The sequence below is a fragment of the Lithobates pipiens genome, unplaced genomic scaffold, assembly GCF_037356315.1.
Source record: "Lithobates pipiens isolate NorthernLeopardFrog02 unplaced genomic scaffold, aLitPip1_a1.2 Scaffold_18, whole genome shotgun sequence".
NCBI classification, from domain to species: domain Eukaryota; kingdom Metazoa; phylum Chordata; class Amphibia; order Anura; family Ranidae; genus Lithobates; species Lithobates pipiens.
This window is the reverse complement of record NW_027507758.1, coordinates 532,886,782-532,904,500: the sequence shown is the minus strand read 5'-3', so window position 1 is coordinate 532,904,500 and position 17,719 is coordinate 532,886,782. Positions and strand designations below refer to the sequence as shown.

At 43.2% G+C, this 17,719-nt stretch overlaps 1 protein-coding gene across 1 annotated transcript in view; it reads right to left on the bottom strand.

Annotated features, from left to right (window-relative positions):
- DDX1 (DEAD-box helicase 1) overlaps window positions 1-17,719 on the bottom strand; it is a 64,381-nt gene that overhangs the window by 11,922 nt on the left and 34,740 nt on the right. Inside the window, exons 13-19 of the mRNA XM_077488812.1 lie at window positions 16,923-17,061; window positions 14,253-14,313; window positions 10,354-10,452; window positions 10,140-10,229; window positions 8,493-8,681; window positions 2,615-2,666; window positions 2,301-2,447 (exon numbers count right to left, since the gene is read on the bottom strand). Coding sequence (XP_077344938.1) covers window positions 2,301-2,447; window positions 2,615-2,666; window positions 8,493-8,681; window positions 10,140-10,229; window positions 10,354-10,452; window positions 14,253-14,313; window positions 16,923-17,061 — 777 coding nt within the window. The remainder of the gene's footprint in view (window positions 1-2,300; window positions 2,448-2,614; window positions 2,667-8,492; window positions 8,682-10,139; window positions 10,230-10,353; window positions 10,453-14,252; window positions 14,314-16,922; window positions 17,062-17,719) is intronic.

Sequence of the window (17,719 nt, the reverse complement as noted above, 5' to 3'; positions counted from 1 at the left end):
ATATATATATATATATATATATATATACACACACACACACACACACACACACACACATTGTAGATTCACATCAGTCCCCAACTCACATTCATACATACACAGGATCCAATTAACCTAACAGGTCTTTGTAGTGTGGGAAGAAACTGGAATACCCAGAGGAAACCCATGCAGGCACAGGGAGAAGATGCAAACACCATGTAATGTGGTTGAGATAAAAAAAAAAAAAAAAAAAAAAAAAAATCAGACCCTTGTAGTGCAAGCCACCTTCAAGTTTTTGGACACTAGCAAAAACATTTCTTGGGCTGCCCCTAATGCACACAACTCCAGTTTTGTGCAAGAAGTGACCACATAAGAGAGGGGAAGGCTTGAAGGACCTTGAGGCCAAAGCTTGCATCAGCCGTGGTGTGTGAAAACAGGATCGGGAGGCAGCCTTGCAAATCTGGGATAAAGATGCTTGAAAGCACAAGAGACACCAACAGACCTGGTGGAGTAGGCTCTTATAGGGTAGAGGGAAATATTTTCTTGAGGGCATAAAAAAGCTGTACGTCCACTTGGCAATGGTGGACCAGGAGGCAGAATGGCCTCTACAAGAGTCTACAGATACGACAAAACGGGAGACCGTTTTGAGAACAGAAGACCTGCCTGCTAGGTAGACCAAGACAACCTTCACAACATTCAAGTAGTGTAGGGAAATTTCTATGGTGTGTTTTGGAGCATGATATGGGGGAGGGAAGGACAATGTCTTCATTGAGGTGGAAAAATAGAGACCACCTTAGGCAGAAAAGATCCTGGTCTCAAGATCACTTTGCCCCCGTGCAATACAACAAGTGACTCTTTACAAAAAAAAAGGGCTGCCAGCTTAAAAGCCATACATAACAGATGGCCACCAGGAAGGCAACCTTACATGTCTCCCAAATGGATATCTGTAATCAGCTCAATGGGGGGGGGGGGATCTCTGGAGTACCAGGAGCACCAGGGTGAGAGTCCCAAGGCCACATGGGGGGGTCCCAATATTACAACAGATTTTTGATTTGTGATTTGTGCTCATTAACTGGATAAAAAACAAACAAAAAAAAAACACATTTATTTTTTGTCTAGTGTATAGGCACCCTTAGTGTAGCACTACAACAAAATTCCCTATTTCAGTGTGTATAGCCAAGAACAGGTCCCAAAATACAGCAAAAACATGCCTTACCTTATACACACTGCTGCTGGGACCATCCAGGCTTTGCCCATCATGGTGGGCAAACCTTAGAAGTCTGCAGGGTCTGAGAACCATTGAGATAGCCCACAACTCTGGATTTGTACAGTGTCATGTCACCAACTACACACATTGCACTCATGCCAAGGAGAGCGCCTACAGCAAACATTATAGGCTGGCCCCACAGGTCCAGGTACACTCCAAGGTATAACACCAAGGGGGTGCTGATCAGGAAACTGCTTTAAACCCAGGGCAATAAGCAGTCAGCTCTTGATAGAAAAGTCAGAACAGAAAAAAAAAAAAAAAAAAGAAGAGGGAGGGAGGTCCAGCACAGTATCCAAGTGGTTAGCACTTCTGCTTAGCAGCACTAGGGTTGTTTGTTTGAATCCCAAGCAGGACACCACCTGCACGGAATTTGCATGTTCTCCCTGTGCCTGCGTGGGTTCCCCACCCCACACTCAACAGCCATGCTGGTAGGTTAATTGCCTCCTGTCTAAATTGGCCCTAGTACGTGTATGTATGAATGCGAGTTAGGCACCTTAGACTGTAAGCTCCTTGGGAGCACGGACTGATGTGAATGTATACTATAAATGTAAATTACTGCACAAATTGATAGCACTACAGGAGTACCTGTAATAAATAAAATGAGTGTGTATTGGGGTAGCCACAGTTTATCTGACATTTCACTTTAAAGAAAACCTAGTAGCCAATGAGAAGGTAGTAACCATGTGATGGTAAAAACCTACAAGTTCCGTTATCTTTTACAGCACCGCAGAAACTCCAAAACCCCGCGGTGCTTTACTACACAATTGCTGAAATCATCTAGGAAGTTAATTTTTAGATCTACCACTCCCCATGCAATATACTACTAGCCCAGCAATGTGATGACCAGTCTATCTGATCAATCGTGAAGCAAGTAAGGCAGGATGGGTAAAAACAAACTAGGTGCAAGTTATAAAAACATGAATGTCATGTGAATATGACTTAAATAGGTAAAACTGTGTTTTAGCAAAACATACAATAGTAACGATTTAATTTGATTATAAACATTTGCTGCCATTCTCTATATAAGAAACGCTGCTATCCGTGCAGTTATTACCTCCTCCATACTGTATAAAATATTGCTCCATGTTATCACAGTCCAGCTTGGTTCGGCAAAAGATGATGGCTTGGTCCATGTTGTGTTCTTTGATGGCACGAACTGTGTACTCTCCTTTCAGGATCTTAATAGCTTCGGACATGGTTTCTGGAAAAAATAACAAAAATCAGTTATGGATTCCAGTGACTTTTCACCCATATGCTGCTGCATAACAAAGGGGGCCAATTTACTAAGCTATAGCTACTGGTATTTGTCATAACAGCTTTTGTGGTTAGTGAACGGTGCTTACTGTGTTACAGGACGTCATACATTACCTGGGGAGCTTCCTCCTGGTCTAGTGTTATCTTTATCGTGGACTCCATCAGTCTATGCAACAAGTAATATTTAGAAGAGAAAAAAAAAAAAAACACACACAATTAAATGAGAACTTCATTGCAGAGAAAAATCAACAGTGAACCCACATTATGCTCAAATTCACAATAGAGTCACAGATGTTTTACACAACAGTAAAACATCTGTTACTGCAGCAAAACAATCGTATCCCATGTTCCCCATTTACACTGCAACACATCAATGTGCTGTGGTAAAGTGCAGACATTCTTCATTTTGTCGCAGAGCACAGCCCAAATTGGAACATACAATGTTCTATCCATCTTCCCATCAACTCTGACCAGATTCCCTGTCCCTGCTAAGGAAAAGCATCCCCACAACAAGATGCCGCCACAACCATGTTTCACGGTGGGAGTGGTGTGTTCAGGGTGATGTGCAGTGTTAGTTTACCACCACAAATAGCGTTTTGCTTTTAGGCCAAAAAAGTTAAATTTTGGTCTCATCTGACCAGAGCACCTTCTTCCACATTTGCCGAATCCCCCAAATGGCTTCTCGCAAACTGCAATGGGGACTTCTTATAGCCTTCTTTCAACAATGGCTTTCTTATTGCCACTCTTCCATAAAGGCCAGATTTGTGGAGTGCACGACTAATAGTTGTCCTGTGGACAGATTCTCCCACCTGAGTTGTGCATCTCTGCAGCTCCTCCAGAGATACCATGGGCCTCCTGGCTGCTTCTCTGATTAATGCTCTTCCTTGCCTGTCCTGTCAGTTCAGGTGAACGGCCATGTCTTAGTAGGTTTACCGTTGTGTCATACTCTTTCCATTTTCGGTTGATGGATTGAACAGTGTTCTGTGACATGCCCAAAGTTTAGGATTTTTTTTATGACCTAACCCTGCTTTATACTTCACAACTTTATCTCTGACCTGTCTGGTGTGTTCCTTGGCCTTCATGATGCGGTTTGTTCACTAAGGTTCTCTAAGGCCTCATGCACACGAGACGCAGATGAAACCTCTGTTAAAAAAAAGCTGAAACGCGCGTTTAGAAACGCGCATTTTGCCGCGTTTGCATGCCGCGTTTAGACGCGTTTAGACGCGTTTGCGTTTAAACGCGTTTATAAAGATAACATCATGTAGACCCTCCCCAAGCTCTCAAAGCATTTTTTTTAACTATTTCTGCTATTTTGATCAGAGTGAGCAGCAGCAGCATAGAGAGCAGTTGTACACTTGCATTTGCCGTGTCACTTGCCACGGCACCTGCCACAAGTTGTGGATTGTCCACTTGCCACGTCACTTGCCACAAGTTGGGGATTGTCCACTTGCCACATCACCTGCCACGTCACCTGCCACAAATTGTGGATTGTCCACTTGCCACGTCACTTGCCACATCACCTGCCACGTCACTTGCCACGAGATGTGAATTGTCCACTTTCCACGTCATCTGCCATGCCACCTGCCACAAGCTGTGGATTGTCCACTTGCCACGTCACCAGTCACATCACCTGCCACAAGTTGTGGATTGTCCACTTGCCACGTCCCTTGCCACGTCCCCTGCCACGTCACCTGCCACAAGTGGATTGTCCACTTGCCACATCACTTGCCACATCACCTGCCACAAGTTGTGGATTGTCCACTTGCCACGTCACCTGCCACAAGTTGTGGATTGTTCACTTGCCACGTCACCTGCCACGTCACCTGCCACAAGTTGTGGATTGTCCACTTGCCACGTCACTTGCCACAAGCTGTGGATTGTCCACTTGCCACATCACTTGCCACGTCACCTGCCACGTCACTTGCCACGTCACCTGCCACAAGTTTTGGATTGTCCACTTGCCACGTCACTTGCCACGTCAGCTGCCACGTCACTTGTCACATCACCTGCCACGTCACCTGCCACAAGTTGTGGATTGTCCACTTGCCACGTCACTTGCCACATCACTTGCCACATCACCTGCCACGTCACTTGCCACGAGATGTGGATTGTCCACTTGCCATGTCACTTGCCACGTCAGCTGCCACGTCACTTGCCACGTCAGCTGCCACGTCACTTGCCACAAGATGTGGATTGTCCACTTGCCATGTCACTTGCCACGTCACCTGCCACGTCACTTGCCACGTCAGCTGCCACGTCACTTGCTACAAGATGTGGATTGTCCACTTGTCACATCACCTGCCACATCACTTGCCACATCACCTGCCACGTCACCTGCCACAAGTTGTGGATTGTCCACTTGCCACGTCACTTGCCACATCACCTGCCACGTCACTTGCCACAAGATGTGGATTGTCCACTTTCCACGTCACCTGCCATGCCATCTGCCACAAGTTGTGGATTGTCCACTTGCCACACCACTTTCCACGTCACCTGCCACGTCACCTGCCACAAGATGTGGATTGTCCACTTGCCACGTCACCAGCCACATCACCTGCCACAAGTTGTGGATTGTCCACTTGCCACGTCCCTTGCCACGTCCCCTGCCACAAGTGGATTGTCCACTTGCCACATCACTTGCCACATCACCTGCCACAAGTTGTGGATTGTCCACTTGCCACGTCACCTGACACAAGTTGTGGATTGTCCACTCGCCACGTCACTTGCCACATCCCCTGCCACAAGTGGATTGTCCACTTGCCACATCACTTGCCCCATCACCTGCCACAAGTTGTGGATTGTCCACTTGCCACGTCACCTGACACAAGTTGTGGATTGTCCACTCGCCACGTCACTTGCCACATCACCTGCCACAAGTGGATTGTCCACTTGCCACGTCACTTGCCACATCCCCTGCCACAAGTGGATTGTCCACTTGCCACGTCACCTGCCACAAGTTATGGATTGTCCACTTGCCACGTCACATGCCAGTCACCTGCCACAAGTTGTTGATTTTCCACTTGCCACGTCACCTGCCAAGTCACTTGCCGCGTCACCTGCCAGGTCACTTGCCACGTCACCTGCCACAAGTTGTCTATTGTCCACTTTCCACGTCACTTGCCACTTCTCCTGCCACGTCACTTGCCACAAGTTGTGGATTGTCCACTTGCCACATCACTTGCCACCTGCCATGTCACTTGCCACAAGTTGTGGATTGTCCACTTGCCACGTCACTTGCCACAAGTTGTGGATTGTCCACTTGCAATTGCAATTGTTTAAAATATTTTTCTAATGGTTTTTCATCATTTGCAATCATTTTTGAGATTTTTAATGTAAAAAAAAAGGTCACCTTTAAAAACGCATATAAACGCAAACGCGGCTAAACGCGGCTAAACGCGGTAGCGGCGTTTTGCCGCGTTTTGCGTCTGAAACGCAGAAATTTTTGTTTCTGAACGCATTTTTTTGCTTCTGGAAAAACGAGATTAAACGCAACTGCATATAAACGGAAAAAAACGAGACTGTGTGCATGGACACATAGGATAACATTGAATGAGTTCAGGTGCAGTTGAAAAAACTGTCCAACTGCATCTGAACGCGCGTTTAACTGCGTCTCGTGTGCATGAGGCTTAACAAATCTCTGAGAACTTCGCAGAACAGCTGTATTTATACCGAGATTAAATTACACATGGGTGGACTCGATTTACTAATTAGGTGACTACTAAAGGAAATTGGTTCCATTAGATTTTAGTTAGGGGTATCAGAGTAAAAGGGGGCTGAATACATATGCACTGCATACTTTTCAGATATCTGTAAAAAAAATCTGAAACTATTTATCATTTTTCTTCCACTTCACAATTATGTGCCATTTTGTGTTGGTCTATCACATAAAATCCCAATAAAATTAATTTACGTTGTTGGTGGTAACAGGACAAAACGTGGAAAATGTCATGGGGTATGAATACTTTTTCAAGGCACTGTATGTATTGTACACTTCAAATAATGCTTCTACAAAATGAAAAAAAAAAAAAAAAGAGCTGTGTGATGCACCGAATCATGCACCACACTGCCCCCTAGTGCAGCCAGAAATGCAGAGTGGTGGAGAGGTGCGGCGCTTCTGCTGCACTGCAGTGTAAATTGACCCTAAATTAGCTTATGCCCAGCTGGTATTGCTATATTTTAGATTGCAAGTCCTATAGATCCTTGTACTGAAGTTACCTCCCTCAAATCAAGAAGCCTGGATGCCCAGATCACATTTAGCTGCTTTAGCATGCATCGGTTAATAGGACAAGAATTATGGCTAAAATACCCCAAATACAGCTGTGAGAAACACTCCCTTTCACAGAATCTTAGCTATCCTCTCAGACTTCAATTCTATAAAAGAGACTTATATTTTTAAACTTGCCATAAAAGTTGTATTAAACCCAAAATGGTAATATTACATCTTACCAATCATTAGATGTGGTGGCTGCATTCGCTTTCTTTTATTCTGCTTTTTTCCCCCCTTAGTTTTCACCTGGTGATATGGCCAGTAACACACCTCCTGTATTAGAGCTCCCACCCTCTGGATGAAGGAGAACAGAGGCACCTTTGGACAGCAGCATTGTCAGTCTGGAGGGAGGGGAGTGTTAGATGTACTAGCAGATTTAGCTACACTAAAACTGAATCCACCCACCACTAACACTTTACAAGCAGTTAAAGAAAACAGTTGCTTTCCTTTAGGGATAAAAGTCTTACATAAATAAGCAGAAGCTGATCTTTGCAAGCACATCCATCAGTGTTAAATGGTTTATCTCATCTCTGTAACTGACACATTATACACATTGTGGGCGGCACAGTGGTGTAGTGGTTAGCACTCTCACCTAGCAGTAAGAAGGGTCGCTGGTTTGAATCCCAACCACGACACTACCTGCCTGTAGTTTGCATGTTCTCCCTGTGCCTGCGTGGGTTTCCTCCGGGTACTCCGGTTTCCTCTTACAATCCAAAGACATGCAGGTAGGTTAATTGGCTTCTGTCCAAAATTGTCCCTAGTATATGAATGGGGACCTTGGATTGTGGGCTCCTTGAGGGTAGGGACTGATGTGAGTGAGAAATGTACAGGGATAGGGATAATTGTAGACGCTCACTCAGGTTGAACTGGATGGACTGGTGTCTTTATTCAACCTTACTAACTATGTAACTATGTAACTATACTGGAGAGCTTGTTTGGAAAAACGAACTTGCAGGCTGGATCACCAGGTGAAAAAATTAAGAAAGCATCAAAAAATAAAACTAACGCAGCCACCATATCTAAGAATTGATAAACCAAAAAGCACACATTTATTATTTTTCAGCTTATAATCGCTTAAAAATCTTTTCAAAACAAGCTTTTGGGGCCTACCACCTTCTTCAATGCAGTAGTGATACAAAAAGTATTGGTACAGCTGGGTCCTTAGAAGGAGGGGGGTAGACTGAAAATGTAACTATACCTGCAAATAATATATAACGGACAGTACTCAACTGTGCTGTTGCAACAGTGCACTAATATGGGATAATTCACCTTTAAAGTGGTGTTGCCACCAAAAAAAAAAAAAATAGTTTAAAATTCTTTAAAAAAAAAAAAAAAAATAATAATAATAAATTGGAAAAAATAAAATTTAATCACCTCTAAATGCCTGTTACTAGGGGGTCCCTCGTAGTCTGCCTTCTTCATTGCCCGGGCTGGTGACCTCACTTCCCCTTGCGCCGCACAGTCATCTGGGAGCCGTCACGTGTACCAGATGACTGTGCGGCGTATCACTGCACCCTGCTTCGCTCGCGCATGCGCAGTGGGTGCCCAGCTGTGAAGCCACAGTAAGAATGACGGCGCCACAAGCGAAGCAGGGAATATTTCTACACTAACAGGCTCTTCTATTTCTATTTTTTTAAGGAATATAAATCCACCATTGCCTCTCATTTTTTGTAATTCAAGTGTCTAAATAAATGATATACGGATCCCCCGGAGCACTGCACTTACTCGGATATGTTTGCTGCCCAGTCGCTCCCACAGTTTATCCTTCTTGGGGTTGACTGGCACAACAACATGGTGAACGGTTTCAGGGACAGAATCTTCTCCTTTCAGATCCACCCAGGTAGGGAAGTGCATGATCTTCTCAGACAGTTTCTTCACATCGAACGAATGCAGAGTGGCTGAACACACGATCACCTGAGCAGAACAAAAGTCAATACATGAACTCAGGCTTTACATCCCTGGCAGAAAAATGTCAGTACTCCTTTTATAGAGTTAACGAAAGACGCATCTTTATTTTGCTTGAAAATTCCCATTCAGATCTATCTCATGTCTGCATACTGAAACTATACAGGAATCAAAACCACTGCAATTCATTGCATGATTCTCCACAGACTCAAATAGTTTGCCTAAATAGACGTAGGTGCATAAGTCTGGCCATACATAATACAATTTTCTTGTACAATTTTCCAAAAAAATATAATGAGGGAAAACCTAAACACTTTCAATTTGTTTGCAATCAGGCAGGCCCTTGTACTATATAGTTGAAGGTAAATCTAAAAGGAAATTGAATAAGAAAATGGTTTAATAATGAGAATTTGCCGTCTGCGAACCTATTTACACATCAGGCAGTTTGTGGTACCACTTATGCTTCTTTGAAGCAACCTCAGAACCACTTTTCAGCGAGTTATGGTCAGGCTCTGACCAGCCCACTTTTATTTTTTTTTTTTTATTTTTTTTTTTGGCATGACGGTTTAATTTCACCGATCTGCAATATTATGACCACCACTGATAGGTTAAGTGAACAACATTGATTATCCCTTGACAATGGCATCTGAAATTGGATGGGATTATACAGTAAAGGAACATGTTGGCCCTGAAGTTGATGTGTTGAAAGCAGAAAAAAAAAAAAAAAAATTGGTAAGTGTAAAACTTTGAGCAACTTTGACGAAGACTGAATTGTAATGGCTAGACGACTGGGTCAGACAACTAAAAAGCTGCAGCTCTTGGGATGTCCCCATTTGCAGTGGTCAGGACCTACCAAAATTGGTCCAAGGAAGGAAAACCAACGACAGGATCCTGGGTGGCCAAGGCTCACGTGGGAAGCGAAGGCTATGAAGTCCAATCTAATAGAAGAACTACTATAGCGCCAATTACTTTAAAACATAATGCTGGTTCCAACAAAAAGGTCAGAACACACAGTGCATTGCAGTTTGTTGTGCATTGGGGCTGCGTAGCCGCACACTGATCAGGGTGCCCATGCTGACCCGTGTCTATAGCCAAATATTCCTAAAATGAGCACGAGCATCAGAAGTGACTACAGAGCAATGGAAGTAGGTGGCCTGGTCTGATGAATTCAAGAATGTTTTGAGGAACAGAATGAGTTTGAGAAGTTGAGTTGCACTCCAAATTCTCTAGATTTGAATCCAATCTGGAATGTTCTTTAAAAAACAAGTCAAATCTATGGAGGCACCATCTCACAACTTACAGGTTATTAGGGATCAGATACTGACTGCTTGATGCCAGTTACCACAGCGGTCTAGTAGGGCAACAGATACCTTCATAGGACTAGTGGAGCCCATGCCTCAATGGGTGGGTGGTCATAATGTTAAGGCTGACCAGTTTTATATAGCAGATGTTTGGCCTTAGTCTTACCTGCAGTCTTTTCCCATCGGAAGTGATCTGGGGAATTTGTTGATGAATTCTGTTGATGAAGTCTGTATATCCCTGAGAGAGGAGGCCATCCTACAACACAGAACCAGAGAGATGAGCAAGGAGAAAACTAGACACCACTATAGAACAAGACATATCATTAGAGAGCACCAGGACATTGGCATAAAGCCACTGGGTAAAGAAAGTGAAAACTTACAGCTTCATCGAGCACCAGGAAGCGCACTTGTGACAGGTTCAGTTTTCCAGTTGAGATGAGGTCATCAATTCTGCCTGGAGTGCCCACTACAATATCCACCTATTGGGGAACACAAGTAAAGTTTTATCAAGTGTCAAAGTAGACTATTCCTGACAGAAGAGCAGTACTTTTCAGAAACAAGATCATCTACAGCCATTTGCAACATTAGATGATTGTAAAGCAACCATGTCAGTTTTGGGTGCTTTCACACTGACGCCTTCCATTCAGATCAGCAGGAGATCTGAGCGGATTCCCCTGCTGATCGGAGCAGAGGGGTGGATGACAGGTTCTTGTCTGTTCAGTTTATACCGAGTGAACACTCTACTCTATGGGTGGCTGATGTCCTTTTACACTCCGCTACATCCAATCCAATCCACCCAAAAGGAAGAGGTAGGCGGGTGTAAATGGACACAAGTCTGCTTACACCCGCCGAACCATAAGAATGCATTGACCTTTTGATCGTGTTCGCCTGAAAAACTGACAGGTGGGCTTGATCGGGTCGCCAATGTGAAAGGGCCCTTTATCTAAAGTATATCTACACTGTAGAAGTACTGACAATACCATATGAATCCAAATGCCAAACTTTCCTTGATAGAGGTTATAATCCTTCCTTACTCCAAAAAAATAAAAAGGTTTTGGCTGTTTGCGATGTTTCATTTTGTGACGGAATAGGAAGCCACTCAGCACAGAGCACTTCCTATTCTTCCCTGTCCAGTGCAGCTGAGACTGCAGAGAAAGACTGGGGAATCTATGTTCAGACCCTTCTCTGTCTCAAAACTGAGAGACATCACCAAAGACCTCCATTGAGGATCCTTAAAAAAAATAAAATAAAAAAAAAGTAAATATTACAAATTAAAAAAAAGAAATAATTAAATTATATTATATACAGTACAGACCAAAAGTTTGCACACACCTTCTCATTCAAAGAGTTTTCTTTATTTTCATGACTATGAAAATTGTAGATTCACACTGAAGGCATCAAAACTATGAATTAACACACGTGGAATTATATACTGAACAAAAAAAAAAAAAAAAAAAAAGTGTGAAACAACTGAAAATAGGTCTTATATTCTAGGTTCTTCAAAGTAGCCACCTTTTGCTTTGATTACTGCTTCACACACTCTTGGCATTCTATAAATAAATGATGGTCCAACTAAACGCAAACCGGATGGAATAGCATGCCGCTGCAAGATGCTGTGGTAGACATGCTGGTTCAGTATGCCTTCAATTTTGAATAAATCCCCAACAGTGTCACCAGCAAAGCACCCCCACACCATCACACCTCCTCCTCCATGCTTCACGGTGGGAACCAGGCATGTAGAGTCCATCCGTTCACCTCTTCTGCGTCGCACAAAGACACGGTGGTTGGAACCAAAGATCTCAAACTTGGACTCATCAGACCAAAGCACAGATTTCCACTGGTCTAATGTCCATTCCTTGTGTTCTTTAGCCCAAACAAGTCTCTTCTGCTTGTTGTCTGTCCTCAACAGTGGTTTCCTAGCAGCTATTTTACCATGAAGGCCTGATTCACACAGTCTCCTCTTAACAGTTGTTCTAGAGATGTGTCTGCTGCTAGAACTCTGTGTGGCATTGACCTGTTCTCTAATCTGAGCTGCTGTTAACCTGCGATTTCTGAGGCTGGTGACTCGGATGAACTTATCGTCCGCAGCAGAGGTGACTCTTGGTCTTCCTTTCCTGGGGCGGTCCTCATGTGAGCCAGTTTCTTTGTAGCGCCTAATGGTTTTTGCGACTGCACTTGGGGAAACTTTCAAAGTTTTCCCAATTGTTCGGACTGACTGACCTTCATTTCTTAAAGTAATGATGGCCACTCGTTTTTCTTTACTTAGAATTTGTATTATGGCAAAAAAAAAAGCAGGTAACAGTCTATTCAGTAGGACTATCAGCTGTGTACTGTATCTACCTCCTGCACAACACAACTGATGGACCCAACCCCATTTATAAGGCTTGAAATCCCACTTATTAAACCTGACAGGGCACACCGGTGAAGTGAAAACCATTTCAGGTGACTACCTCTTGAAGCTCATCAACAGAATGCCAAGAGTGTGTGAAGCAGTAATCAAAGCAAAAGGTGGCTACTTTGAAGAACCTAGAATATAAGACATACTACAAAATAAAGTGCTAGTGCGCACAACCCCAAAGATAAAATCTAAAACTGATATAAAAAATAAAAATACTAGTGCGCTCCACTTATGCCAAAGGGACCCTTTGAAAAAGTCACGTGTGTGTGACGCAACGCGTCAGGGAGGAGCCAGGTGTCACGATTGTCACTTCCGGTCGTGGCCGAGACCGGAAGTTCCTGTGTTTACCATTTTCGCAAGTGTTTCTACCCAACTATAAGTGTGGATATTATTTGAATAAAGTGTTTTAGATTACGTTCTACACATGGGATCCCCCCTCTTGTTTTTTTTATTATCCGGTGCATGGCTGGTGGACTTACTACATTGATGGGCTGATATTACGAGGAGAGGAGAAAGTAGCCAGTGGGACACATGCATTACGCTGGATTTGGCCATTAATGGTCTTCATTGGAGGTGAGAGGCTGGGGGAAATAGGTTGGGCACAAGCCTAGCACTGAATTATTGGTGGCCTGTCACAGTTTTTTTGGAGCAGCTTTATCTGTATTCCACTGCATAGATTTATCATAGGATCACAGCATCTTGGAACTTATATTGCACCGATCGTTTGTGTGGTTTATGAACCATTTGCACTTTTATGAACACTGCTGCTATTTGGATACTGCACTGCACTGATTATTAGTGTGGATATTACAGACTACATTGCACTTTGATTTTGTATTAGAGTATATAGTATTTTTTATTATATTGTATTTTGAATTTCATTGCTTGCATCATGTTGTACATATCACTTTTTGTTGTTATTTTGATTTTGCTGATTTGCACATTTTCTTTGCATCAGGGTTATCGTTATTTCTTTATTTTTTTTATATTATTTCAGTTTTTTGAGGAAGCGGGGTAGCGCTGCATATTTCTTTATATAGAATATAAGACATATTTTCAGTTGTTTCACACTTTTTTGTTCAGTATATAATTCCACATGTGTTAATTCACAGTTTTGATGCCTTGAGTGTGAATCTACAATTTTCATAGTCCTGAAAATAAAGAAAACTCTTTGAATGAGGTGGTGTGTCCAAACTTTTGGTCTGTACTTTTGGGGTGCATACCCTAATGCAATAGGCTGAGCACCTACTGTATGCAAGATCTAACACTAGTACTATAGAGCAGCCTTTTCCAACCAGGGTGCCTTTCAGGGGTGCCTGGGCAAAATGCCTAATAATTCTTTAAAAAATGTATACAAGGCAGCAAGTGGATCAAGCCTGCCTATTAGTTACACAAAGCCACAGGTTTTCATTATGCACCATTATGACTGGTCTTACACTAGGGCACTCAGACACCAGGGCAGGCACAGTTTGTGAGTGTATATGCACTTTGACAAGCTGCTACAACATTTCTCTGCGCTCTGACAGTTGATCTGTGTGAAAGTAGAGAGAACCAATGTCTACATTCGTTTTCCATGGAGTACTGGGTCATTGCTGTACAAGACCATGTGATCACCCGGACACAGCAGTAATGGCAGCCTGCATCAGTGGCTCACAGATCACACACCAATCACTGGGCTCTCGGGTGTGTGTGATCTGTGAGCTGCCGATGCAGGCTGCCGTACAGCTACATTAACAAGCATTGGTGTGGCCTATAAAATGGGAGAGAGAAAGCAAGAAAAAAAAAAAAAAAAAACACATGTATGTAATAACGTCTTTTTATTTGCCTGGTATTCAGCTTTGACAAAAAGCACTCTGAAGAAGACGAAAAAATGAAACATACCCCACTCTCCAGCATTGCCAGTTGCTCCTTTGCTGCTACTCCTCCAATAATCAGGAGCTCCCTACATAATACAATTATATCATCATCATCACCTTTTGAAACAGGTGTTTTAATTAAACAACATTCAGGCAATACAGATAAAACTAACTTTACCCATTCCCTCAAAGCTCTCTTTTCCTGTCCCAAATCTCAGTTCCAATAAAACAATAGTGATATGGTGTGACAATTTATGGTCATCTCTTTTCTTAAAGCTGTATTATTCCCAAAACCAAACATATATTATAGCTTACCAAATCATTACGTGATGGCTGTATTGGTTTTCCCTGTTTTCACCTGGTGATCTCCATTAAACACAACTCCTATATTAGAGTGTCCTCACTCCAGAAGAGAGCAAACGGGGGCATATTTGGACAGCAGCAAGGTGGCTCTGGTGGGGGCGGGAATGTTTGATGTACTAGCAGATTGAAAGACACTAAACACATTGAAGCCAAACTCCGGCTTACTGTACAGTCACAGCGGCAGTCACAGCAACATCTTTCTTTTGGGATAAAGGTTTTTTTACATGAATAAATAAAAGTCGATTATTTTAGGCACCCCTGTCAATGGTAAATTGTTTGTCTCAATACCAAGGGTTACATTTTCAGGAGAGCTTGTTCTGCTGAAAAACAACAGACTTACTGGCTGGATAAGGAAATGGAAATAAAGGGAAGGAAGCCTAAAAAAAAGAAAACGAATGCAGCCATCACATTTAATAGGGGTTGTAAGAATGCATTAGGCTCCATGCACACTGGAGCTCATAGAGTGCAATTTATTGGAGTTTGGGTGTTTTTTTTTTTTAAAAAGCCCATAAACTCCACTCTATGTTAGCCTATGTGTCCATGCACACATGGACGTTTTTTAGCTTTAATGAGCAGTGGATTTTATGGGCTTTTTTCTGAATGCCAGAAATTTGCGTTCAAAGTGCCGCTTTTTTGACCGCCAAAAACGACAAATGCAGACAAACGCTTGTAAACACGCATTAATTAGTGTTCGGCATTCTATTTTTTCAATGCATTGTGGGAGTTTGGAATGCACTGTGGGATTTTTGGAGTGTCCTCTGTGTATTTTTATTGAAAACGCCAATAAACGCTAATAAACGCTAATAAACGCTTAAACAGTAGTACAAAACGCTGTTAAAAGCACATTTTTCAACCAGCGTTTTCTGCCAGCAATCTGGTGTCCAGAAAAAGCTTTTTTGAGCTTCGGTGTGCATGAAGCCTTAGGCTGGGTTCACACTGCTGCGGGGGGAGATCCGGATGTGATTCGCACAGCAAAACACATCCGATCTCCGTAGCACTGCGAGTTCAGCCATACAGATAGTATGGCTGAACTCGCAGCTGTCCCGCAGCAAACTCGCACAGGACCCTTTTTTGGGTCCGCAACGGAATCGGATCGCATGGGGGTTCACACCATGCGATCCGATTCCTGTGCGAGTCGGCAGATCGCACTGCGATATGCCGACGGATCTGGGGGTGTCATTAACATAACATTGACACCCCCAGCCGTCCGCATAGGGCAGTGTGAACTGCCGGCGGGAGGTATGCGATGCGGGAAAACGCCGCGGATTCGCGGCGTTCCCGCATCGCAATAGTGTGAACCTAGCCTTAAGGTGAAAAACCTCCTATGCTGCAGCAGCGCCTCACTTATACTTACCCAAGCCCTGAAATTCCTACAATGGGAATGAGCACACCAGCTCCAGCCGGTGTCTCGTGTCCTGATTGGATAGAATGATAGCAGTGCAGCCATTGGCTCCCGCTGCAATCAAATCCAATGACGTGGGGGCGGAGCAGAGTCCTGCTGTCTACGGACGCAGCAGCAGGACACAGGAGCGTGCCCGCACGGGTGTCCTGTGATAGCGCTTCTCCAGTGGGACACTTGAGAAGAGGAGGAGCCAGGAGCGCCACGGAGGGACCTGAGAAGAGGATCGGGGCCACTCTGTGCAAAACCAACTGCACAGTGGAGGTAAGTATGACATGTATGTTTGTTTTTAAAACTGAACGTTTACACACTCACTTTAAGAGTTGAAAATGTTTGCTTCTGGGTTTGTTACCGTTTTAAATAAGTTCTAAATGAAGGATAAATAATGCAATAGGGCCATGTGTAAAATAGTAATCACAATACACAAAAAAGTGTAAGGTGTTGTCATAAGGAGAAGCAAAGGATATATAACAAGCAGTCATTGCTTTGTTCAGAGAATAAGAGGGTAAGGGGCAAGGACAGTCCAACCTCCACAAGATATTTCATGCATGCATATTAAATGACTAGAAAGCAGGAGCTATCAATGACAGGGGGAAAGATCGGATACACCAAGCCAGATGTCACTTTGTTTTTAAAATGCAGGCAGGTTCTCTGTGTGTAGGCTAATCTTTCTTTAAAAAAAAAAAAAAAAAAAAAAGGTATGTCATTAACAGTCTCTATCCACATTTTGGAATCTGATGAAGTAGGAGCAATCCAACACTGCAGCAGAAGTTTATAAGCCAGCAACAAAATTCTACGTATATGTATTTGTACATCAGGCGGAATATCCTTGCTATTCATCAGCCCAAGTAAACACAATTTAAAGTCAAAAGCAAAATCAGTGCGGCGCAATTCTTTTTTAGAACCGTTCACAAGTCGGCCCATAGCAATCACCTTAGCTTTGGATTGTCCACATATTTCTTGAACTGCTTGACGTTATTGAGAGTCTGCTCCGCCAGCTCCCGGGATGGTTCAATAATGAGGGCTTTTGGTGCATTAGGCAGATTCTTTGCCTGACTCACTTGGGCACTTCCTGAAATAAAAACACCACATAACAGCAGATGTCAGTAAACATGGTAGAACAACATCAGACTTAGAAAATAGTAAATACAGGTGTCAAGGAAGGACCCAAATCCTAAAGGGCCATACATACGGGCCATATATCAGGCAGCATCAGCCAGTTCAATAGAAACCGGAAGATATTCAGCCAGTGCATACAGCAGCCTCTTACAGAAGCGGAAACGGATGGAGGAGGCCACTGTGCTCATTGGGACCTTTAATTTACCCTTCCCCAGATCTGTGCCTCGATACCGTCTCAGAGGTCTACAGACAATTCCTTGGACTTCATGGCTTGGTTTGTGCTCCGACATGCACTTAACTGTGGGACCTTATATAGACAGGTGTGTGCCTTTCCAAATCATGTCCAATCAACTGAATTTACCACAGGTGAAGTCCAATCAAGTTTTAGAAACATCTCAAGGAGGATCAGTGGAAACAGAATGCACCTGAGCTCAATTTTGAGTGCCATGGCAAAGGCTGTGAATACTTATGTACATGTGATTTTTTTCTATTTTTAATAAATTTGCAAAGATTTCAAACAAACTTCTTTCACGGTGTCATTATGGGGTATTGTTTATATAGGAAAATAATACATCCTGGAATAAGGCTGTAACATAACAAAATGTGGACAA